General features: G+C 43.7%; 1 protein-coding gene across 1 annotated transcript in view; it reads right to left on the bottom strand.

The window, feature by feature from the left end:
* Positions 1–25,000, bottom strand: part of si:dkey-237h12.3 (teneurin-3) — a 215,683-nt gene that overhangs the window by 119,485 nt on the left and 71,198 nt on the right. The window contains exons 3-6 of the mRNA XM_063188595.1: positions 23,997–24,183; positions 11,983–12,221; positions 8,387–8,512; positions 1,897–2,114 (exon numbers count right to left, since the gene is read on the bottom strand). Of these exons, the coding sequence (XP_063044665.1) occupies positions 1,897–2,114; positions 8,387–8,512; positions 11,983–12,221; positions 23,997–24,183 (770 nt within the window). The remainder of the gene's footprint in view (positions 1–1,896; positions 2,115–8,386; positions 8,513–11,982; positions 12,222–23,996; positions 24,184–25,000) is intronic.

Consider the following 25,000-nt stretch of genomic DNA (forward strand, 5'->3'; position numbering starts at 1 on the left):
GAATTAGTATGGCCTTCATACAGTACTTGTGGCAAACAACAAAAACACAAGCCCTGACATTGGTCCTTTGTGCTGAAAGACGATCGTAATCTCTGCAGCGTTTCACGGTATCACACAGTAGCAATCAGTTTGGTGTACACAGACGTTATGGTTATTTCAGATAACCATTGAGAGCAAGAGGGACAAACAAATGGCATGCTGTCTGCCGTGAGAAAAACTGCAAAACAGCTAGATAGTTGTTTGTTCTGTTTTATTTAATTTGTTGCATTTGGTGGATTTTTTGCTTGTCCCCTCTCTGTGCCCTATCGTGCTGTGGTGCACACTGTGCATTTATGATAGGCACATGGCATGATTGCTATTTTGTGTGAGTGATCTTTAGCAAAAGAAATTCCCATTGTCTACATGGCAGATGTCATGACATTGCCCTCATTGGGGAGTTGTGGCTGCCCGAAAGCATGCCATTATCATATACAGTAACCCAAAGCACTCCATTACAAAATGGAAATTTTAGGAAATTTAGACAAACCTGATCAGTGATCGGTTGTGCAATGCTAAAAGTTATTCTATTAATATATTTTTTGAAATATTGTTTGGGCTTTTTTGCCTTCATTTGTGATAGGACAGTGAATATATCTACAGGAAGCGAGTGGGGAGAGAGAGTCGGGGAAGGGTCGGCAAAGGACCCAGGCCGGAAACGAACACGGGTCGCGGTGCCCTACCGCTTATTTTACATTTTGTTATTATTTCACATAGTTTAAAAATGTATGTATTATTATTATTTTCGACCAGTGTGCAGTGGATCCAGTGTGTTAATAGTATGGCTTACTGGCTGCCACAGACCAGAGCACTATAAATCTGACCCCATCTTTCTCCCACTCATGTCCTATCACTCATCAGTCCATCTCTCACTGTCTTGTCCAAATTAAAGGAATAAAAGCCTGAAAACATATCGAAAAGTACTGCCCACAGTACAGGCACCGAATGAAACAGTGTTGTTGCAGATTTAGTGCGTCTGGTAGCGGCTTTTGGTCACGATTCACTCGCTGCAGCTGCTGCTGACACGCAAAACCACGGTCTGAAAACTCCTTTGTACATGTCTGCTTGCGTTGGAATTTGCAACTGCGCTCGACAATATAAAGCTAGTTTTTACATTAACAAGCAGCAGTGTTGTGCTGTGAATGCCCATCTGAATTGGCAAAAAATAATATGTATGCAAAATTAACAGTCCTCACCCCATGCTCCCCACCTCCTCCCACGTCTCTACTCCAAACACACCATAGAAACACACATATGCATACCTAAACACACAGACACACACGCACACACACACACACAGCCCAATCTTTATATCTTTGTGGGGGCCTTCCATTCATATTAACCCTAACAATAGCTAAAGAATGCTAAACTGTGCCCAAACCAAAACAATCCCAGTGTGAAAAAGTTTCACCAGCAAAAAATAAAACCAATCCAGCTAAAGGGGTCAAAACATGTGGGGTTCAGGATTTGGGCCGCAAATGGAGCGAGGGCTCCAACATGTGTGTGTGCTCCAATAGCAGTGGCCTCACAAAGGTAGATTACTGTAGTACAAACACACACACGCACACGCACACGCACACGTCCACGTACACGCACACGCACGCGCACACGCACACGCACACGCACACGCACACACACGCACAAGCACACCCACACGCAAGAACAGATGCAAATTCACAACAGATGCACATATACAAACGCATGGACGCACAGACACAAACACACACGGATGGATGCATATACAGTTCACAAGCACCCTACACACCCACGCACTCACGCACACACACACGCATGCACGCACACACGCACGCATGCACACATGCCTCTGTCAGACCGCACTGCTCCTGTGTGACTGCTCACCTGCGTGTGAGTGGGTGGCAGCCCCTTCCTCCCATAGAGGCCGATGAGTGCGTTCTTGTGGATGGAGATGTTGAACTTGAGGAAGTTTGGTTCGTCCATGGCCAGTCGCGAGCGCCAGAAGACCCCAGGTGGCACGGCCTGGCCCGACCTCTGGCCTACCCCGACCTGTCCCGTGTCCAAGGTGACGTTCTCCTGTTGGGGTGGCACACCTGTTCGACCTGCGTAGGTGGGAAAAGAGACGGAGGGACATGAAAGAGGGCAATGTGAGGGGGAAGGAAGAGCTCAGGGAAAGTGACATTTACAGTAGGGGTGGGCAATATGGTAAAAAATGTCATAACAAACATAAAATCTCGATTTCAATTATTTTATCACAATCTTCCATCGAAAAGAAACCCCAACAAAAACAAAAATGGGCATTTTTAGGGCTACAACTTTCTGAACATTTAGATTTGAATAGGGCCTAGTTCTATATCTGATGAAGGGAATGTCCTCACTCCACGGTGATCTATATGATCTGTACTATTTATCCACTTTGGCAGATTGTCGACAATCTTCTACTCATTTTAACGATTCACGATATTATATTGTCATATTGCACCCTGAATTTACAGTGAGGCAATGGCATGCATGTACAGTACACGGTCATCGATTTAAGAAGAAATGTGTAATGTGGTGCGATTTAGAAAGCTGTCTTAATTTTTTCCTTAAGCAACTTTCCGTTTTATGTTACATGACTGACTCTGACATATTTTAGTACCATGCAGCGGCTCCATATGGTTCTATGTCGGCCAGTCAGTTTGAAACAGGTTTGCTTTTTGGGGCTTGCGTGTGACTACTTAGGTACATTGACCTTGTGAAAACATACCAAAATAGGACACATTTCCTAGACAATTCACTCATGATGAGTCACTTTGGAATGTGAGTAAATGTGAGTGGAGTGAACACTAAGAACACAGAAGAACAGAAGCATGGACAAGAGTCAAAAACATGACATTGCTCCCTAAACCACTTTCATAAAAAAACAAAAGTAAAGTTTCTGTCAGTAGCCTACAGTGTTGTACAGACTGTCCTGTCTTCAAGGTTGTAGGCATCACAGAGGAGTGAGAAAATGGATGAGGAGAAGAATGAGAAACCATAAAAGTTTAAATGATTAGAATAGTTTGGCCGGGCAAAAAGATAAAACAGCTTTACGAGAGCCATAAAATGACACTAAAGACGCCAGAGAAAGACTGTGAGGTGCATAATAAAAATTACAAATAAAAGACAAAAACTGCAATACTGGAGAGGGAAGAAAAATGAAAATGACAAGAGAGGTGAGATTCTGTGCAGCGGAGAAGAGAGGAGGGAGAGGGTAAAAAAATAGGTCGGTGGGACAGTAGGGCAGGTCAGACAGGTGTGGACAACTGCTGACGGTTTCATTTTCATTTTATTATGCACAATCTGCATATGCATGCACACATGCATCACACATGTCTGTGTTTGTGTGTTTGTGTTTGTGTGTGTGTGTGTGTGTGTGTGTGTGTGTGTGTGTGTGTGTGTGTGTGTGTGTGTGTGTGTGTGTGTGTGTGTGTGTGTGTGTGTGTGTGTGTGTGTGTGTGTGTGTGTGTGTGTGTGTGTGTATGTGCATGTATACTGTGTGTGTGTGGGGGGGGCACTCCTACTAAACATCAGTTCAACTCAGATTGCTGCAATATTGTGGTCAATTTCGGGCAATATTGATATTACAGAAATGTCAATGACAGTGTAAAAATGAAATCAGAGAAAATTACCATTATTGGCATTGATCATTATTTATTACACCACTGTTTTTTTGTTCTTATGGGGGCTACCTCAAGGTTTCCAAATTTCATTTCCCTCACCATTATTTGTTACCACAATAGAAAGCAACTCAAAACTGTTAATCATGACCAGCGAATGGAAGCAACCATCGTAGTCACTTCTTGCTATTAGTAAGAATACAATCCCCACAATGACCACAATGTGAAAACTAAATGCAGCCTCATGTCAACAGTTAACAATGTTGGGATATTGCATATTGAGGGCATTTAGTCATTGGACATGTAGGTACTCTTGTCATTAATTTTTATGAACTGTTAAAACTGTTACCGGGCAAATGCACAGGCGGCGACAAGATTAAGCGACAGAATCGCTGGACTGTTCAGCAAGAGCAATACGAGCAATAGAAGCGACAGAGTATGTCCGTTAAAAGCAGAATGCAAGCCTTCCGGCTTTTCTATTGGCTGTGGCGGCTGTCGCCGAACCGCATCATAGCTCATTTGCATTATATTCACTCAAGTGCAAACTGTCGCTCAAGTAACTCAAATCACCCGAATAGCTTTTGTCCCTTCTGACGGCAATACAAAGTCAATTACTTTCGTCGCTGGAATCGCTCAAATCACATCTGGTCTATTGGTGCCTTTACTGTAGATGCTGCTCAACATAGCTAATGGGTCATTTTTCTCTTTTTTGTACTGTTCAAAACACACAACAAGTGTACAAGAGCATAATCAAGCAAATCGTCATCATCATTACATAAAATCATGTATTCATCAAACGCAAGGAGATTGGACAAATAGTAATCACACTAATAATCAATAAAATAATAATAATCACACTATGTTGAAGCCGAACTGATTTAAGTTGATTGATACTGTATAACTGGGGATGCTAAAGATTGAATCCCTAACTGGGAGAACATATCTGACAGTCACACTGGTATGATACTTGATAGTCAGAATGCTCTTTATCAGTTGACATATTGCGGTCAGGCCCCTAACCTTAAATCTAGCTTCAGCTGCTTTGCTCATGTGGGTGTTTTGTAGATCAGTGGTCTTCTAAACGCCTTCCTGGTGAAGAAAACTTGATAAGGTCTGGGGATAGGGTTTTTCTCCGTTCTTGTTTGGTTACTGACAAATCTGATACTGAGTCTATCATTTTGACAAGACAGCGTTTATCGAGGCAGCCTCATATGGCTGTCAGTCTGTCAGTCAGCTCCTATGATGGTGCTACAGAGCTATGTGACGTCAAGTCAATTCACAGGATACACTCTAAACTCCAACCCCCAAACTCTCTCTCTCACACACACTCACTCTCACACACACACGCACGCACGCACGCACGCACGCACGCACGCACGCACGCACGCACGCACGCACGCACGCACGCACGCACGCACGCACACACACACACACACACACACACAGTCTGAAAAGATAAGAATCACATAAAAAGCAAAGCAATCATGTCCTTGATACTGGTGCACTAACTCTGACTTCCACATCTGCCATCTTACAAAATTGAGCATTTTTTTTCAACCTAATGTTCACTGGAGTGTTGGGTAACAAGCAATTGGTGCACTTACGTATGCATATCCTCCAGTACAGAGAGATCACTGAGGCACCAAAAGGCATACAGTACAAGGCTTAAAAACTAGTTAAAAAGTGATATCAACACGAATGGGATCATGCACACACGCACGCACGCACGCGCACGCACGCACGCCAGAAACCTATATTATTGTCTTGCTCCTTTCCATTTGGCTGTGAGAGAACAGGTTTGATCTCTCTGTGCTTTTAGTCAGCTGAAATCCCTTCAGCATTCACCATTCGCACAGCGATACACTTTAACCATTGCACCGTTCATACGTAGGTGCCTGAGCTACTTAAAATCCTATACAAACAATGGCACGCTCTGCCTACTCTTCTGAATGTTTGGAACCCAATTTGCTGGTGATCAGCAAACAATAACTGTGCATACGACGAAAGCAGCACACAGTGCTAAACCAGTGGGGTCTCTGCCATTGAGAGACGGGATGGACAGCACAGTAGCTGTAAGCACAAAATGAAATGAAATGAAAGCAATAGAGTTCGATCTCATGAAATTGGATTCAGGAAAATGCAGAGTTGCACAACGTTTCACCATGGAGGGTGTAGTATGACTCCTTCTTGTAACTTGCCCCAATTCTGACCTTAGCATTTCCAACAGCTCAAAACACATAAAAACTGCTGGGAGGGTGAGATATCCAAACTATACTCCCTTCAATCATATCAGGAATGTCAACTTGTGGAAACATAAGGTCTTTTATTGAGCCAATGCTTTCTCATTTTAATAGCGTAAAGGCAATTTTGTCTACAAGTTACTTTTGCTTTTGGGCTTGATAAATTACGTGTGTGTGTGTGTGCTGAGTTAAGCTATTTGCATGTGTTCTGTGAGTTGTTCCTCAAGGAAAACATGCAAGGTGAACAACAGTTACTGTATATGACAACTTTGCAGTGTGAAACTGCCACTGTACATCACATGGGCACAACTTAAAAGTAAGAAAACAGTGTGTCTCTTTATTTATATATACACACAGTATATATTTACTTATTAACTATAAACTGAACATTGCCATGGATAACATGAATGTAATTGCTATTGTTAACCTCTTCATCCAGAGTGTACATTACTGTAAAGCTTGTTGTTACAGGAATATCAGCAATGCCATAGCAATGCTGCCTGGTACGATATACGTAGTAGTTTAGTATTTTGTTAAGCAAACAGTGACGTTGGATCGCTACAAATCCTTCTGCAACGTCATCCAAATAAAGAGATAAGCTGTAAGCCACTAAGCTTCTTGGTGTGTAGTTGGTGCTCTCTGAATGTGGGGTTAGTGTGTCCACTAGTGTGCCCACTTCTACACCATTATAATAGCCTGTATATAGTCATACATGTAGCTAGACCTCAGTACTTCTAACCTCTCACTCAAAACTCACTCATCGTCTCCGGACTTCCCTTTTGTGTTTTCTACTTATGGTAAGCACTGCTACTGAAGCACTACTGACCGCTATCACAGGAATCTCTGACGGACGTTCACATGAGTTTTTCATGATGGGAAAAATTCTCTGGTGGTTTGATGGTGTAACTACCCTCTAGTTCACTTACTTTTTTATAGCCAGACACCCCAGGTTTCCCGTTCACTTCAGTAAAACTGTTCAGTAAAACAGCAGCCAAGGACATTAAAAAACAGCAGCAAGGAAGAATAAAGAAATAAAAGTTATTTAAGCGCATCTTCCACTGCCGTAAGATTATTTCCCAGAAGAGTGGGCAAGAGAGTATATTGATTTCCATTGAAAAAATCTCCCTGGCTCACAGCCAGTTGGATATGCAATCCACATCCAGTTTAAGCCTCAGCTTCAGCAGTGAGGGTAGGTGCAACGGTGTGAAGACTAAGTTAGCCCCTCAGTCTGTCCCTCTTCCTGCCTTTCTCTCTCTCTCTCACACACCCTGTCTCTTTCTTATCATTCACAGTTTAGTTAAATACAGTTTATTTGAACCTTACCATTCATAACAAACACACATGCCCGCAAGCAGTCTCTCTCTCTGTTTCTCTCTCTGTCTCTCTCTCTCTCTGTGTCTCTCTCTCTCTGGCACACACTCAAACTCACACCTCTCCTCCTTAACTGTGTTTACACATTTCGATCAATCAGGGTATACAGTATGTCAATGTCATCACCAACAGTTTGTTTGCGATTCAGACTCAAATTGACACACACACACACACACACACACACACACACACACACACACACACACACACACACACACACACACACACACACACACACACACACACACACACACACACACACACACAAACGCACGCAAACAGGCATGCACACACTCACACACGCACACACGTACACACGCACACACACACCACTTCAGCACACGTGACATATGCGTGTGTGCATGGCATGGCATTTCTGTATCAGTCTTGTGTGTGTAATGGTTTGGCAGACACAAAGTGCTTGTCGATCTTGTTTGGGGATTTCAAATAACATGAAAGGCAAAAGCAGAAATGCCCCTGCCTGCATTGCAAATATTGCTAACACTTATCACACTTGGAAGCCATTTCAATCACCAAGAAAGACTTGGTCCTTTGAAAGACTTTTACCTCTTCTAGCTGACAGAACAATATTTGAAACGAATGAGATAGACAGATCTCATTTCCTTGTGTGCTTAAGAAACCCAATACTGTAAGCCTTTGTTCCTTATGCTGATGAACTGATAGGGGAAACCATAGCAACAAGCTATTTTCAGTCCAGGTATTTTATTAACAAATACCTAAAAATAAAAACGCAATATTTTCTTTTAGCCTCGTCTTTTATAATTCATGAGAGCAAATAGCTCGGTGTAATGCTTCCTGGTGTGGTAAAATGGATTAAATATTTCCGGGAATGAGACATACAGCCAACCTCGGCTATGGGTTCATTGTGAGTCAGTTGAGTTTGCTTATATGTAAGAAACAAGGAAAGAGAAAAAAATAACACCTACATAACATGTTGTACAAATTCTGACACACAGCCACATGCACAGGCACAGTTGAGTCGCATGTAAGCTTATGTGTCACAGCAACACTCACGGCAACATATTTCACTGCTACTATTTAAAATGGCACTAGGCAGTTGTGAAGTTACCCTACCTGCAGGAAAATCTACACTGTCCATACCTTTGTCTGGAGATGTTAGCATTGTCACTGCCACTGTTGGTGTGGGAACTGCCCTGGAGCGTCCGTTCTCAAAAGCATGGGTTTCCACATCACGTAGACGCCAGGTCAGGCCCATCAAGTTCATAGCTGGACAGGAAACAGACAGACACATAATACATGAATAAAGATCAATAAAGAAATACGGAGAAAAGCAGGAAAACAGAACGAAATGTTTTCAATGACCACTGTTTGGGTAGGGCTAAATGTAAGGATGAACATTCATTCTACATTTTTGTTGCATTAACACTAAGGTCTTATCACATTTGCTGTTGAGTTATTTGATGGGAATTGTGAGGGTTGACTTAGAGTCTAAGTCTTTGACGATGACCCAAGTGATCCCAGGGAACAATATTATCTTTTAAAGTTCTATTTTCCCCTGGGAACTGAGTACCCGGAGCTTCCATACAGCCTGAAATACCCTAAGGCAAGGCATCTAACCTCTCTCTCACACACACACACCTGGCAAACTGGCTTTGTACTGTACCTACCGGTAATTCCCTGTACAGTACCCTGCCCTGCAGAAGACTTTAGTGCAATGTAATAGCGCTACAGTTGGCCAGAATGCCCATAGCATTTTAGCAGCTTTCCATTTGAGCTGGACTTGCATCAACAGAGGGTGGTTAAAAAAAACCCTTTCTGGCCAGGTGAGACAAGTTGAACTTCTTTTTTGAAGGTCAATGGTGGTTGAAATGAAGAGCTATGTTTTCACCACCTTCACTTTTCTGTTGATGGGGGAGGGCAAAAAGAGATGTCTCACTGCATTTCAGGAAATTAATTACCACCTGCCCAAGCTAGTGTACTCATCCAGATGTTTCAAATCAGGCCTGTAGACTTAAGTGTGTTGACTGTGGATTTTATCATCCACAATGATCTGCACAATAAAGTTTAAAATCAAAATACGAATTAAATATATAAACACGGCAGATGCAGTCCCTTAGCTCTTGTCTGACACCTACTTGGGGAGAGGGGTGGTGGGTGGGGGATGGTAGTCAGACGGAACAGACAGACAGACAGACAGACAGGCAGGCAGACAGACAGACAGACAGACAGACAGACAGACAGACAGACAGGCAGGCAGGCTGATCTGTTCTTTGAGAGAGTTTTATCGAAACATTTCACTGCAGTAAAGGACCACTGACTGCTTTAGTCAATTCAGAAACAAACCAAGACCAGGCATCTCCCCATCTCCCAGACAACCACTGTCAGAGAGAGAGAGAGAGAGAGAGAGAGAGAGAGAGAGAGAGAGAGAGAGAGAGACAGACAGACAGACAGACAGACAGACAGACAGACAGACAGACAGAAACAGACAAAGAGAAGGACATAGGCAAAGACGACTGGTGAAAGAGAATAACAGACGGGGGAAGGACACAGCAAGATAATTAGGCAGAGATCGTGGCAGGCAGATAGAGTGAACAAAGTAAGTCAAGGGATATAGAGACCGAAAAGAAAAAAGAATGGAGAAGACTTGCTTCAATGAATCCATACGTCCTGCCCCTAAAATGTAATGAAGAGCATTCTGTTCTTTGCTCTTCCCCTTGCCTTTGTTCTTTTCACTTTTCTCTGTCTGTCTGTCTGTCTGTCTGTCTGTCTGTCTGTCTGTCTGTCTGTCTGTCTGTCTGTCTGTCTGTGTGTCTGTGTGTCTGTGTGTCTGTGTGTCTGTCTCTCTCTCTCTCTCTCTCTCTCTCTCTCTCTCTCTCTCTCTCTCTCTCTCTCTCTCTCTCTCTCTCTCTCTGTCTGTCCGTTCCTCTCTTCCTCTGCCATGACTAATTCTACACACCCCTGGAGACATGTGTTGGGAGGAGTGAAGTGTGAAGTGAGCTCATGAAAACTCCTCTTCAAAGTTGGCCGCATTGTGGAGCGCACAGCGAGGCAGCAATTCAGATCTGGTTTCCTCACTTCCCCGCCATTGATCTACTGGCACTTCACAAACAGCTACCTCTTCCTGTTTGTGAGTGTGTGTGTGTGTGTGTGTGTGTGTGTGTGTGTGTGTGTGTGTGTGTGTGTGTGTGTGTGTGTGTGTGTGTGTGTGTGTGTGTGTGTGTGTGTGTGTGTGTGTGTGTGCGCGTGTGTGCGTGTGTGTGCATGTGCATGCGTTCATTTTCTTCTCTGAGAGAGAGAGAGAGAGAGTGGGAGAGAGAGGGAGAGAGAGAGAGTGAGAGAGAGAGAGAGAGAGAGAGAGAGAGAGAGAGAGAGAGAGGGAGAGAGACAGAGAGAGAGAGAGAGAGAGATACAGTCAGACAGATAGACAGAAAGAAAGAGTGTGTGTGACAGAGACAGCAGTAGACAGAGTGTGCATGCGTGTGTGAAAGACATGACAAAGAAGGAGTGTTTGTTTGCATGTGATTATGTGTGTTGTATACGTACAGTACATGTCTGTTAGTGTGCAAATTAGTTGTTTACGCAAGTGTGTATGTATTGTATGTGTAAAAGGGCATCTCTCTCTCTCTCTCTCTCTCTCTCTCTCTCTCTCTCTCTCTCTCTCTCTCTCTCTCTCTCTCTCTCTCTCTCTCTCTCTCTGTCTATACAGAGACAGAGAGAGCGATAGTAATAGAGACAGTGACAGAGAGAGAGAGTGTGTGACAAAGACAGAGAGACACAGTGTGTGTTTGATTGTGTGCATGTGTGCTTTTGTGTTTGTCTATAGATGATGATTAGTTGTGAATAATTGGCTGAAGCCAACGGGAAAAAAAAACAACCAAAAAGGAGTGGGGTAAAAAGGGATTAAAGCTCTGCAATAGAACAGAAAAATGAGAAGGGCTGAGAAAGACACACAAACCAGAGATAGCAAATCCACAATGGAGAGGGGTTGAGGGGAGGAGAGATGACAGAGACCAGAAGAGAGGAGAAGAGCAGAGGAGAGGAGGGGGGAGGGGGATAAGAGACTGTGAAAAAAAAACAGTGTCATCCGCAGTATGCAGACAATGTTAGTTCAGCGTGTGTCCGAGGATGCGGAAGTACAAGCTAAAAATGAGAGAGAGAGGGAGAGAGAGAGAGAGAGAGAGAGAGAGAGAGAGAGAGAGAGAGAGAGGGGAGAGAGAGAGAGAGAGAGAGAGAGAGAGAGAGAGAGAGAGAGAAAGGAAGCAAGATAGAGTAAAAGAGGCTATTTAAAGTCAACCGCACATGATTTGCTCTGGCAGACGATGAAATAGGTGAGCAAACAAAGCACACAGACAATGGAACACTTTTTTCACCATCATGTATACGCAAGTATGTATGCACACACACACACACACACACACACACACACACACACACACACACACACACACACACACACACACACACACACACACACACACACACACACACACACACACACACACACACACACACACACACACCTGCAACAGATGATGATTGAATGTGTGTACAATTACTGTGAGCAATTGTGACAATTATAGTGTGCATGTGTGTGCGTTTGAATAAGTGTACATACACACAAGCCACAATAATTGTACAAATAAATGCAGGTGCGCGCGCACACACACAGAGACACACACACAGACACACACACACACATGGAACCGAAACATACAAGCACATTCACATCCTCTCACCTATGCAGTAGCAGAGGATGATTGACAGTAGGACGGCCACCGCCACGGCGCTGAGGGCGGTGCATTTCCAGGTGCAGTATTTTGGGGACTTCTTGAACTTGAAGGCGCCCCTGGACAGGGTGCTTCTGGGCAGCGGGCGCGCGGGGTGGGAGTACACCGAGCCTGTTGCCATGGTGTAGCCAGGAGCTGCAGCGGCAAACAAGGAGTTGGCACCAGTGCCCGTCTTGAAAAGGAAGTGTCTACAATAGAGACAAAGGAGGTGAGGTCATAAGTGAGAAAAAATAACAGTACTTTTCAAAGAACAGTCATTTTGATATTCACAAGAAGTTGGTGCTGGTGCTGGGCCCTTGAAAAGGAAGTGTCTACAGAAGCAGCAAGGCCGGTCACAGGAAAACTAGAGTTCTTTTCAAAGAACGGTCATATTGAGTGCGTTATGCAGTTCAGTATCCCAAATATGAGGCTTGTCCCGGTTATGATCAAATTCGGGATAAGGTGTTTATATGAGTACAGAGTGTTATATACCAGTCTACATTCTTGGCCGTTTTACAATTCTCTTCAAATGCATGTAGCCAGGATACCAGCATCCACATTCTATGGGAAGACTCTGGGATAAGGTGTTTCCATGAGCCAGTAGGTCGACTTCCAGAATAAGGGCTTATCTGGGATACTGAAGTCGAGAAAAGGTGTTTATATGTTCAAACCCAAATTCGGAATACTGAACTGCATATGCACACACTCAGTGACATTATTAACAAGGAGTTGGTACCAGTGCATGTCTTGAAGTGCCTGAAAACAGAATGGAAGTGAAGTATTACATGTAAGTGATGAAAATTTAAGCAGTTTTCAATGAACCATCATCTTGATATTAACAAGCAGCGACTCCAGTGCCTGTATTAAAAAGGAAAGGCCTGAAAAGAGAAAGGAAGGTTTTAAGTGAGGAAAAATGTAAGTAGCTTCTGTAAAAATCATATTGATAATAGCAGTGTCTTTAGTTGATCCGAAACAAATTTCATACACTTTTTTAATACTGCATGCTATTCAAAACATGTATGCTATTGTTCCATTTGTCACCAGAAACAAGTTCAGTAAAAGTATTACTAGTCCAATATTTACAGTATGCTTAATCAGTCAAGTTTAGCTATAGCTTTCATGATCAAATTATAACCTCCAAAATGTTTTTTTTCCCCCTTAAAAAAACAAAGCAAAAAAAACATGTTATCCTTTCAAATACAGTACAGGACCACAGGCACTATGGTGTCAAATGTATGAAAACTTCCATAATATGACCCAGAACACGAGCTGGAACTGGAAAGTGTGCACAGTAAATGTGCAGTGTTAATGCAACACTCCTGGTGATGATGTTACCCTCAAAGTGTTGAATTAACATATCAATATCGACTGTGTGTCATCTCCCTCCTGAAAGTGCTGACGGTTAGGCTGGGAGTCTGGGCCTGAGGGTGCTGATGCTTCATCTGATACAAGCCCTCTCTCAGCCAGACTCAGTCTCAGGTATCCGCTCCACTCCACTGCTCTACTCTCCACACCAGCTTTGGGTTCCTGTCAACGCTTATTTCCCTGCTAATGGCCCTGTCATTGTAGCCTGGTCTCATCATACCCTTCTACTAATTTCAATTGTGGAATTTAGAAAGGATTATTGGTGGACGGGGTGAACTTTGAAATGTGAGTCTGATTTTACCCACTAACATTTGGTTGACACTAAGAAACCATTTTGAAATGTGTGACCCCCCCACCTGTCCCTCCTTCATTTGCTGATTGGCTAGTTGGCTGGCAACAACAACAATATCCTTCCAGAACACCCCCAGTTGTGACGTTGAGGGACATGTAAATAGATGGCAAGACGGCAAGGCCAGGCTGGGTTTATTCCGCACGCAGCCCATGGCTCTGTCGTTGCCCACAGAAGGCAAAATCAAATTGAGGTCTGTGGAGGCGGCACATCAATACAGATGAAGAATTGAATACTATCTTCTCTTAGTGCTTTCGCAAGCCCATTTGTAGTAGATTAGATTAATTATGCTTCTCTACGCAGGGGTAAAGCACGAGTCAGGTGACAAATGGAAGGACATGTACTGATTAACTAGTGAAGACACAGCCGCTGCAGAGGAGGGGGAAGACATTACGGGTTCAAGAAGAGGGTATGATGACCACGGGGGAACTTGTGCCATGTGACTGTAGGCTACATATCCAATTACATGTCTGTGACATAGAACATTGTGGAATAACAGAGCTGCTGTCTAATTACCCCAAGCAGTGATAGCATTATACGGGGTCTTTAAAAAGAAGAGCTTATTTGAGTGATATGCATGTTGCCTTGAGCTTGCACTATGCCTATAGCCAACTCACAGTATGGAAATTATGCTCAGAGCCAATTGAAAATTAGGCAATCTGCTATATGAAGCGCTTTTGTTGTGGTTTGACTTACCAATGACACTATACAGTACATGACATTGCTGAAATAACCTGATGTGACACATTTGCTTGTTTATTCTTTCATTTGGTGTGTCAGGTGCTTTTTGTTGTTGGACAATTTAATCTCCTTCCCATGTCTAACAATCTTCACACTTTCCTGCATCATAAATATGACATATTTTCTCCATATGCTGACATTCAGCACATCTATTGCATCAGTGATTTACAAGTAGTAAAACTCTCTGGCTTGCATTTTTATTACGTTACATTTCTAAACATTCGCTTTAAATGTCCTATTTTCAGAGATGCTGAGAAACATTCCTGCAAGCTTTTCCTATTTCTTTTGTGTGATTTTTGTGCGAGCTTTTTGCAAATACACATGGCATTGAATATGCACACAACATGCAGGGCTACAAGCCCCCTAGCCAGGGGAGTGATTGTATTCCACAGACCCCCTTTTTTCTCATTTTGCTCAAAATGCCTCGTTGCAAGTCTTGAGGTCACCTTGTACGTATTACAGACCTTACACTGAGTGGAGCTGTCAAAGAAACATCACTAGAAGTTTGCTTATGTACAGTAGAGTAACTTGTCACATTTTTCAGTCTCACAGAAAGTAACATAATTTTTATTTTACTCACGTAACTTAATTTGGAACCACATGTAAAATGCAGATGAATAATTCACATGAACATGCTTTATATCATATTACCAATTTAAACCCATTCATTACTAATGTTAAATTTAGATTTGGAAGGTCTTGTCCAGTGGAATGGAATGAAACTGTTGGACATTAGATATTATTAGATATCGTCTCAATAACTGTCTAAGAGACAGGCAACTTCAGGGCGAATCCTGAGTAATCACAGCCTTAATGTGGACACTGGCCCAACTTGTCTCATTGCACATTGAAAATGTTTTTTTTACAGACCTGCCCTACTGTATATGTACTTCAGAGCACATGTCAGGGATGGCAATGTCCACAACGGGTGTTCACTAAATGCAAAACATACAGTATAAAATACAATGTAGAGGAGGGACATTTGTTCACCCAGAGCAGGCTGACAGGCTGACCGTCTCATCTGCCTCACAGTAACAGTAATGAGATTACTATCGGACGTCCATGATTGTGACCATCAAGTAGCTGGCACCGCGAAATAATTGCCACTTTCATCGCCAGAAAAGCCATTGCCAAATCTAGAATGCAAATGATGACTAAATCCACCACTTTCACAGTAAGAAAGAAATAATAGCATGCATTACAAGAAGAGGGATTCTCTACATGCTCCCGCTGGACTATTGTCTTTTTTATGATAACTGTACAGCGTTTTGCTGACACAATTACAGTAAGAGATATGAAGATAAACAAAAGAGTCTATGTGACCCAGTTGTGTCCAATTCAGCACGAGATGGAATAAGAGAAGAACATTTTCTCTTAAAATAACATTAGTCCATTAGTCCCTTTAATTCACCATAAAATCATCTCAGATGCCCACCGCGCCTGTTTCAGACGTGGCTCTTTGGGTCTAAGAGGTGTAAGGCAAAGCAACCCGAGCTGACCCACTCATTCAGGTATGCTGCTACTGGGTAACTTTCATTTGAGTCTGCCTGCCGTTGTCTGGGGCTACAGTAGTCATGGAGCAAGCAGCAGACAGACACACACACACACACACACGCACACACACGCACGCACGCACACACGCACACACACACACACACACACACACACACACACACACACACACACACACACACACACACACACACACACACACACACACACACACACACACACACACACACACACTCACACACACACACACACACACACACACAGTTCAGGATTAGTCACACTCTGACGCACCCGGTCTGGTTTGTGTAAAAGCTCCTTTTTGGTCGGTCTGAGTGAACAAACATGGCCGACGAAGAGCTGCCATTTTGAGGCCAAACAGCCCATAATTGATTAGAGCAAGTGTGACGTTGGGGGCCGGAGGAGCTTAAGCTGAGGTAATCCGCCGGCACTTTTCAAGTGTGAGGAAGCGTTTGCATGGGGCTCCATTTAAAGAATTCTGTCCACAAGGAGATTTTTTTTTAGCATACTGTAGTAGTGAAAGTGTTGTACCTCCCACCCACCTCCGTCACCACTGCACCCCTATCCCAACACTCTTACCCCCCTTCCGCTTTCCCCCTGTGTCCCCAAAAAGTGTCAGTTCTATTGTCATTGGCTTGACATTGGCAACAGTACCTCAGCAGTCAGGGGAAAATAGAAGCAGGGCCGTGGGGAGTTTTCTGGGAAAATAAAGCGTTTGTGTGAGGACAAGAGGGTGCAGAATAGAAAGGAGAGGGAAGAGGGGTGTGTGTGGGATAGGGGTGGGGGAGTCAGGCTTTGTATGAAGTGACAAGCGCAAGCTACCTTAAACGTGTGTGTAGGCCAAGGCCAGGATGAATGGAGCCCTACCACTTTAGGCTCTGTATTCAGCCACTTACAGACTGCTGCAGAGTTAATCTATGGGATGTAAATCTCGAACGTCAAAAAGGTACATTTGCACACGCACAGACAAACACACAGGCATGTATGGCCACACACATGAACACACATCTCTCTCTCTCTCTCTCTCTCTCTCTCTCTCTCTCTCTCTCTCTCTCTCTCTCTCTCTCTCTCTCTCTCTCTCTCTCACACACACAAGCACACACATACGTGTGCACGTACACATACACGTACACGCACGCGCACACGCACACGTACACGTACACGCACACGCACACGCACACGCACACGCACACGCACACACACACACACACACACAGGAAAAGACTGTTTGATTAGTGTGGGCAGTAATTGGTTACCCAAAACCCCCTTTTCCATCTTTTTAGCCTGATCTTTTGGTCCCCTCGTGTATACCGATACCATGCACACCAATACCATGTATACACGCATGCACACACTAACACTCTTCTTCAACTCTTTACCCCCCAGCCCTTTTCTGTACATGTTCCCCTCTCTCCCTCTTCCCGTCCCTTAATCTTTCCATCTATCTGCATTTGAACACTGAACACTGTCCCTCTCTCCTCTCTCCCCTCTCCCCTGTCCTCTCTCCCTCCTTCCATCCCCTAATCTCTCCCACTCTCCGCATCTGAAACAGCTGTCTGCTCAGCGGGAGCTCCTAGCAGCAGGTGCTCGTCCAGCTCTTCTGACTGGCTGGTATTTTAAGACGCTCCCTTGAGGCCAGAGGGGGTGGGGCCACTGCCGTTTTCAGACGGTCCCGTACTCTTGATGTGTGGAGATCAAACTCCTTGTGACAGGCCAGAGAGCAGAAAGTTTCCAGTGTGCTTGTGTGCGTATGTGTTTGTGTGTGTGGGTATGTGTTTGTGTGTGTGTGTGTGTGTGTGTGTGAGAGAGAAAGAAAGAGAAGCCAAACGGCACCAGGGGCTGACACTTATGTAAAATTAAGCCTGTGCGTCTGAAAAAAAGTGGATGATCCACATTTCTTCCATCTTTTTTTTCCCACGAGAAAGAAAAAAAACATTTTCCCTCCATCTTCACGAGTGATTCTCCCAGGACGTCCCCCTGTGGAGTAGCGCAGCAGGGGGGATGTGTTGCTCTCCGGGTACCAGGCGGGTAACCTGCTGCTGAGCCTCGGCAAAGTGAGGAGCTGCACACACACTTCCCACAAAACAAATCGCACAGCTACATAACCCACATTTTACACAGGCAAGCAGCCTATGAAGAACTACAAACAACAACAACACAACAAAAAGTGTGTGTGTGTGTGTGTGTGTGTGCGTGTGTGTGTGTGTGTGTGTGTGTGTGTGTGTGTGTGTGTGTGTGTGTGTGTGTGTGTGTGTGTGTGTGTGTGTGTGTGTGTGCGTGTGTGCGTGTGCGTGTGAGAAATATATTTAGCGTCCCTCCTCCGTGTATGCTACCACACAAAAGAGATACAATATGGACGTTACAAAGTGATTCACTACAAGTCTTATATGAGCAGAACTAAAAAATGGGCCAGGCTCACAGACATCCAATATAGAATGTTTATAGGGTGATTCCACACAATTTTTTCACTATTTTTAAAAAAAGACATCTTATATTGACAACATATTATATGGTACCATCTCAGATTATCTACTACTATTTATTTCATGAGGCATTCTCTACTTCATTTTATAACTCATTTGTCAGCCCTGGTATGGAAAAAAAAACGTCCAAATATTAATCATGTGTTTATACACGAATGAGTCACATGATATACAAAGCAGCAGTTCCTATATGGGCAGTCATGGATAAGATGGGCAGTCATGGGTAAGGGGTTAGGGCATCAGACTTGTAGCTTTGGGCTTTCACATATATCAAAATGAGCTTATGAGTTAATGTCAGTCCTGTTACTGTAGGATTTGAAACCTTTTTCTGTGGGGAAATAACAGGAATGACAGTAATTTACCCAAGCTACCAAATGTTCAAGTCTCAAGATCAGATTTCATACGGTTTGAAAGAATATTACCTGTAGATTTGATATAGCATATCAATGTATTACAGTAAAAAAGTTTAAAGCTATGGGTTAAAAAATGGTAACAGTAATGGTGCTATGTGAAACCACAACCAAGTGTCATATAAAATATCAAAACTGCATGCTATAAAAGTGTCAAACTTATTTGTCTTTTATTTGGGTGAAAATCCTCTTCCTGTAAGTGAGCTGCCTTCATGTGAATGATGTTGGAACTCCTGAAATATACCCGTTATTTTACAGGGTCTTTTGTATGTCAGTAACAGAGTTGACTTGAAATCAGAAGACACAAACAAAATTATTTTAATTTTGCAGTGATGACATCATGCATTTATGCTGAAAAAAATGGAACAATATACCAATGTGAAAATTATAGAATGTCACTGAGACAATAAATACCCACAGAAAGATCATTTTTTAGCAAGGTGCATTGAAACACTGAAAAATAATTCATTAAATAAATAATAAATTAACATGTCTCAAAGATCTAGTTGATGATAAAATACATGCTGTTGTGCTTAAAAAATATACATGCTTTTGTTATTGTAATGATTTTATTGTAATGATTTGATTTATCTGTCTGGGATGCAAAAATGTATTGATTTGGTGGAATGGCCCATATACGTATGCTGCAATGTAGGCTAAGCGTTTCCTACATGGAATGTGTATGTGTACCTTACTCGTATAATGTATGAGGATAATAAGAAAAGGGCAGCTTTTATAGTGTGGGCTATACAGTACATAACTTGCATCCAAGTCCATATATGAATCATTTTACAAGTTTCACCTAATTCTTTTCTGTGGGTGAACAGTACAGTCGGCTCTCTCCTGAAGCTCTGTGATGTCTCTCTTCCCAGACTCAGCTGGATCACCTCAGCACAGGTTGGAATACCTCTGACTAATTAGCCAACACACACACACACACACACACACACACACACACACACACACACACACACACACACACACACACACACACACACACACACACACAAGCGCGCACACGTGCACACGCGCACACGCACACGCACACACACGCACACAAACAAACGCACACACACACGCACACAAACAAACACATACACACACACACACACACACACACACACACACACACACACACACACACACACACACACACACACACACACACACACACACACACGTACGCACGCACACACGGCTATTCAAGGTATACACAAAGCTGAAAGGATTAACTGAAATGCACACTCTAACACAGGGAGATATCCATAGGGCCTCAGGAAACAATGCATAATACCCCTGATCTCTGGGACTGAGACTGAGGCCATCCAGAGTGATGCTGGAGCCCATTCCCACACCAATCACGTTCGGAAGCAAATCACTAGGTTGTTTACGTTACCCCATGTGACTGTCACCCAGGTGAAACTGCTGACTACGTTGTCGTCACTCCACCCACCCGGTTCAAACTACAAAACAACTGTCCGATTTCAGAAGATTTTCAGCGTGAACATGTCAGTAGGGAACAGGCATTGGCACGGTTCTCCATCAGCCTGCACAGTAAATTCTACAGTGCTCATTTAACACTTAGAGAGTTCATTTGAGTCCAAATGATGTCAAATCAACCCTATAAGTGTTGAATTAACACCACAACCTTTACTGTGTGACCCCTAAGAGAGCAGCCCTTACAAGGAGAAAACAGTCCAACTTATCTGCCCACCTTTGCTCCGTCATCATATCAACATCAACTCATCCATTGGAAAGCAGGGAGGAATGAAACTTAGGTGGCTATCATACCTGTTCTTGCTCCAAAATAAACCCTGATCCGTTACAAATTCTTGCCACTATTCCGAGATCAATATGTGATTACATAGGTGTATGATTTTTTTTTTTTAGAATGAAACAAATTAGCAATCTCTGTAAACTATTAACCAACCATTATAGATATCGATTGAAGAGAAGCCAAGATCACCTAGTCCAACCGAATGGATATTGTTGCTTTCACATACAGTACATCCAATCAAACCGCTCACTCCCATCAGTCATTTCAGCTGAGTCTGTCTCCTTATGCCTTTTACTTCTGTCAATATTTTATTGCACTCATGCTACTCTTTAGTGCATGTGTTATGCAGCGTGAGTGATATTTGGTGTGCAGATGTTCGCCTTACACATGCTTCGAATCTTATCCTTACAAGTTAATAAACTCCCTATGATCAATGTCAATCTCGAAAACTGGGAACTGAGGATTTTACACTCTGGACATTTTTCTCATCCTCGTGTTGCTTGAAGTGCGGATCAATACAGCTTCTCTATGCATGCGTTGGGCTGTTAAGCTGAAGCTAAAACATTACTTGGAGAACATGTAGGTCATACAGATTATGTAGCGCGGAGAACACCTGTCAGGGAATGTGACTGTGATTAGATCAGTTCTCTTGAAATTGAGGGCAATAGAGAGCCAACAAGAGGGTAGCAGAATCTTTGAAGAGCGTGCCGACAAGGCTAGTATGTGTGCCACCACAATACATGGATAAGTAGGCATGAAGAGTCAGCGTTCAAGTTGAAAGAGTGTTGAGAGTTCGTGGTACTTGAGGTTGAAAGAGTGTCAAGATGTGTTAAGTGGTTATGTGCACCACTCCAAGAAATGCATAAAAGGACAAAGAAAAAAAGATTTGGTGGTTTCAGAGGAAGGTTTAGAGGTGGTTTTAGATGTGTTTTAGAGGAAATTATACTTTTCCTCCTAACAACCTCAAGACTGTTTTTTACATTTAGTGCTTCACATCTGAACTCACTGTATAGCGCTTGAGCTGAAAGGGTGTTAAAGTGTGTCGAGTGTATATGGTGACTCAGTCAAGCTATTTCAGAAACTAGGCCATCAGATGAATGTTAGCACGTAGCTTTTAAGTGCCTTCCAGCCAATCAAATTCCAGCTTCACAATCATCCATTGCAGCACAAGAATGACCAATGGCACTCAGTAGACCCCTGCTGACATGCTGCTCGACGGCTACCCGTTTTACAAAAGAAGTTTGACTCCCGAAGAGCGTATGTCGAGTGCCTCTTCATACAGCTTTGAGTAAAAGAGGGCCGGTGGTGAACAGAGGTGCGCTATGAGACCAGCAGAGGTGAGGGGAACAAAGACGCTCTTAACCTGGCAAGACACTCAGGCCAGCTCTCCTGCTAACACAAAGCAGCACTCAGAACACCTCACACTCACAGCCTCTCCAGCCTCCTTCTACCATGAGCATGTCTGAAGTAGATTCCTCTTTCTCAGACTCAGAGTGCCAGAAGAGAGAGGAGGACAGGAGGAGAGAGATGGGTAGAGGAAAGAAAAGAGAGACAGAGGAGAAAGAAAGTGTGTGTGTGTGTGTGTGTGTGTGTGTGTGTGTGTGTGTGTGTGTGTGTGTGCGTGTGCGCGTGCGCGTGCGCGTGCACGTGCCTGCCTGCCTGCCTGCCTGCCTGCGTGCGTGCGTGCGTGCGTGCGTGCGTGCGTGCGTGCGTGCGTGCGTGCGTGCGTGCGTGAATGGTGTTGGTGGTGGTATGTGTGTGCGGGGGGACAACTTAAAAGCTGTGTATCATTTTCTCCAACCTCCGCCATCCGACTCGAGGGAGACACCAGTGTCTGTCTGAGTAATGCTCATTAGAATGCAGCCTCCATAAGGTGTGCTGAGAAATGGCACCACAGCAAAAAGAAAAAAAGCCCCTCGCCTTTTTGTTGCTGTTGTTGTTGTTGCTACTGCTGTCATTACTGGCCAACGTTTTCTGGTGCTCTGACAATGGTCATCTATTTAAGTCTTTAAAAAAATGCACAATGAAAGAAACACTGCCAGCAGTTCTGAGATACGCACTGAATAAGAAAAAGACTTTGCCTATAGTGTTCAGAAAACCACACATCTGTGAAGTCCCAGGGGTTCTGGCTAAACTCCAGCTTTTTCTGTGTTGCTTTGTCTGTTTGCCTAATTAATATTATTGTGGTTGATGTGATGTGAGAGTCTCCGACTATCAGCGTGGAGAAGTGGAGATTTTGGAAAGACAAGCACCCAGTGGTGACGCCTTGTTTACAAACACACATTGAGAATAATGTCTTCAGACAGCTCACCATTTCACCACTTTAGAAAGGCACTCTGGTTGACAGAACAATGAGTTGGAACTAGCCTGTAGCGAGTGTATTCAAGGAGTGATCTTTCTTGTTTGTCTTTCAGCTTCGTCCATCCCTTGAATGGCTATGATCAGTAGATTTGTGTGTGTGTGCGCGTGTGCGTGCGCAACATGATCTCCAAAAACTCTATGCTCCTGGACACGGATGTTAAGGGCACAAAATCCGTGTCCAGGAGCGCGGATTTTGCCAAAATTCCGTGCTCCTGGACACGGAATTGTTTTCCGTGCTCCTGGACACGGAATTGTTTTCCGTGATGGACACAGAGAAGTGCTCTCTTTATAGGCTACTCCCACAGCTCTATGTTTCCACAGTCTTGTGTTTTCTCAGGATTTTTCTAATTTCAAATATTTGTTCTAAAAAAAACCATTTCCTACTGGCAGGTTAGGGTTAGGGATTGTTTTGGTCTGGGCACAGCTAGTTTTCTTTCATTCATTCATTATATGAATTTGATAGCCTAGCAACCAACTGGAAAAGGTATTTCTCAAAAAATGTCTTTAATGACAGGTTAAGGTTAGGGAATGTTTTGGTCAGGGCACAACTTAAATTGCTATAGCATTATTTTGTTTAGGATTAGCATTTGGTATGTCTAATGATAGAGTTACACAGTGCTGTGGTAATAGCCTATAGAAAGCACTTCTGTGTGCCCATCACGGAAAACAATTCCGTGTCCTGGAGCACGGAAAACAATTCCGTGTCCAGGAGCACGGAATTTTGGCAAAATCCGTGCTCCTGGACACATATTTTGTGTCCTTAACATCCGTGTCCAGGAGCACAGAATTTTTGGAGATCAGGCTGGCGTGCGCGTGCCTGGGCCAGGCACCAGTTAGGTTTGGAGTTCTCTCTCTCTCTCTCTCTCTCTCTCTCTCTCTCTCTCTCTCTCTCTCTCTCTCTCTCTCTCTCTCTCTCTCTCTCACACACACACACTCACACTCACACTCACACTCACATACGCACACACCTGCTTTCGAGGGCCACGTTGCTTCCCAGTACCCAGTTCTCCTGCAGCTGCACACACTCGGAGGCGCTCTGCAGCTCGGTGGTCTGGCTGGCCAGGGCATGGTTGAGGGAGGTGATGGATGGCGTCTGCTTGTGATGATGAGGGGCGGGTGGCAGAGGCGGCGGGCTCTGCTGACTGGACAGGGGTTCTGGAAGGGAGACAAAAGAGATAGGAGGAATAAGGTAAGCAACGGTATTTGGATTGCACGATTATAGACTATTCTGCCATATCTCTGTGTCTGTGCCTGTGTCTGTGTCTATCTACTGATCGGAAAACAATTTTTTCGTAGTCGTGTGTCCACTAAGATGAACTACATTTTGCTTGATGAGTAAACATTTTAATTCATGTCTGGATTTGCGCCATTGATATGTCTATTTTTGTCACATATAAATAAAATAAATACCACAATGTCATAAGTGAAAAAAATATTCAGTGGGCCGAAGGGGAGTCGAGTTGTCCCACCCCAAGCCTCCAGGGTATCAAACTTTGACCACAGCAAAGAAAACGGCTAGTGTGACAGTCAAGAGCCCATTCACAACCCTAGAGAAGGCATAGACAACACAAAGGACTACTGAATACTAAGGTGAAAATATCATGCTGTACCAAGCAATGGGATTTTGGTTCTAAACAACTGACTTAGTGACTGGTGGGACAACTTGTAGGATTATTGGTACCCAATCTCAGATGAATTCATGTTTATGACCCTGATCCAAAATCCAAACAAGAGCAGTCAAAGGGACCTCTAGTCCCAAGCTGTGATGGACGGCACCCTTACTCAGCCCAGCCGTAGTCGCCATTGGGAGGAACTGCTTACACCCACAAACTGCACAGGACAGCCCACTGATCTGAAATATCAGGACCACTGGCAAGACATGGCAGTCCGTCAAAGCCAGCACAGTGTATTTTGCAGTGTTATAACACTCAGGGTTGAATTCTAACTCTCACAGTGTTGGTCTTGCTTTCTA

This window comes from Engraulis encrasicolus, chromosome 22 (genome assembly GCF_034702125.1).
Source record: "Engraulis encrasicolus isolate BLACKSEA-1 chromosome 22, IST_EnEncr_1.0, whole genome shotgun sequence".
In the NCBI taxonomy this organism is placed as follows: domain Eukaryota; kingdom Metazoa; phylum Chordata; class Actinopteri; order Clupeiformes; family Engraulidae; genus Engraulis; species Engraulis encrasicolus.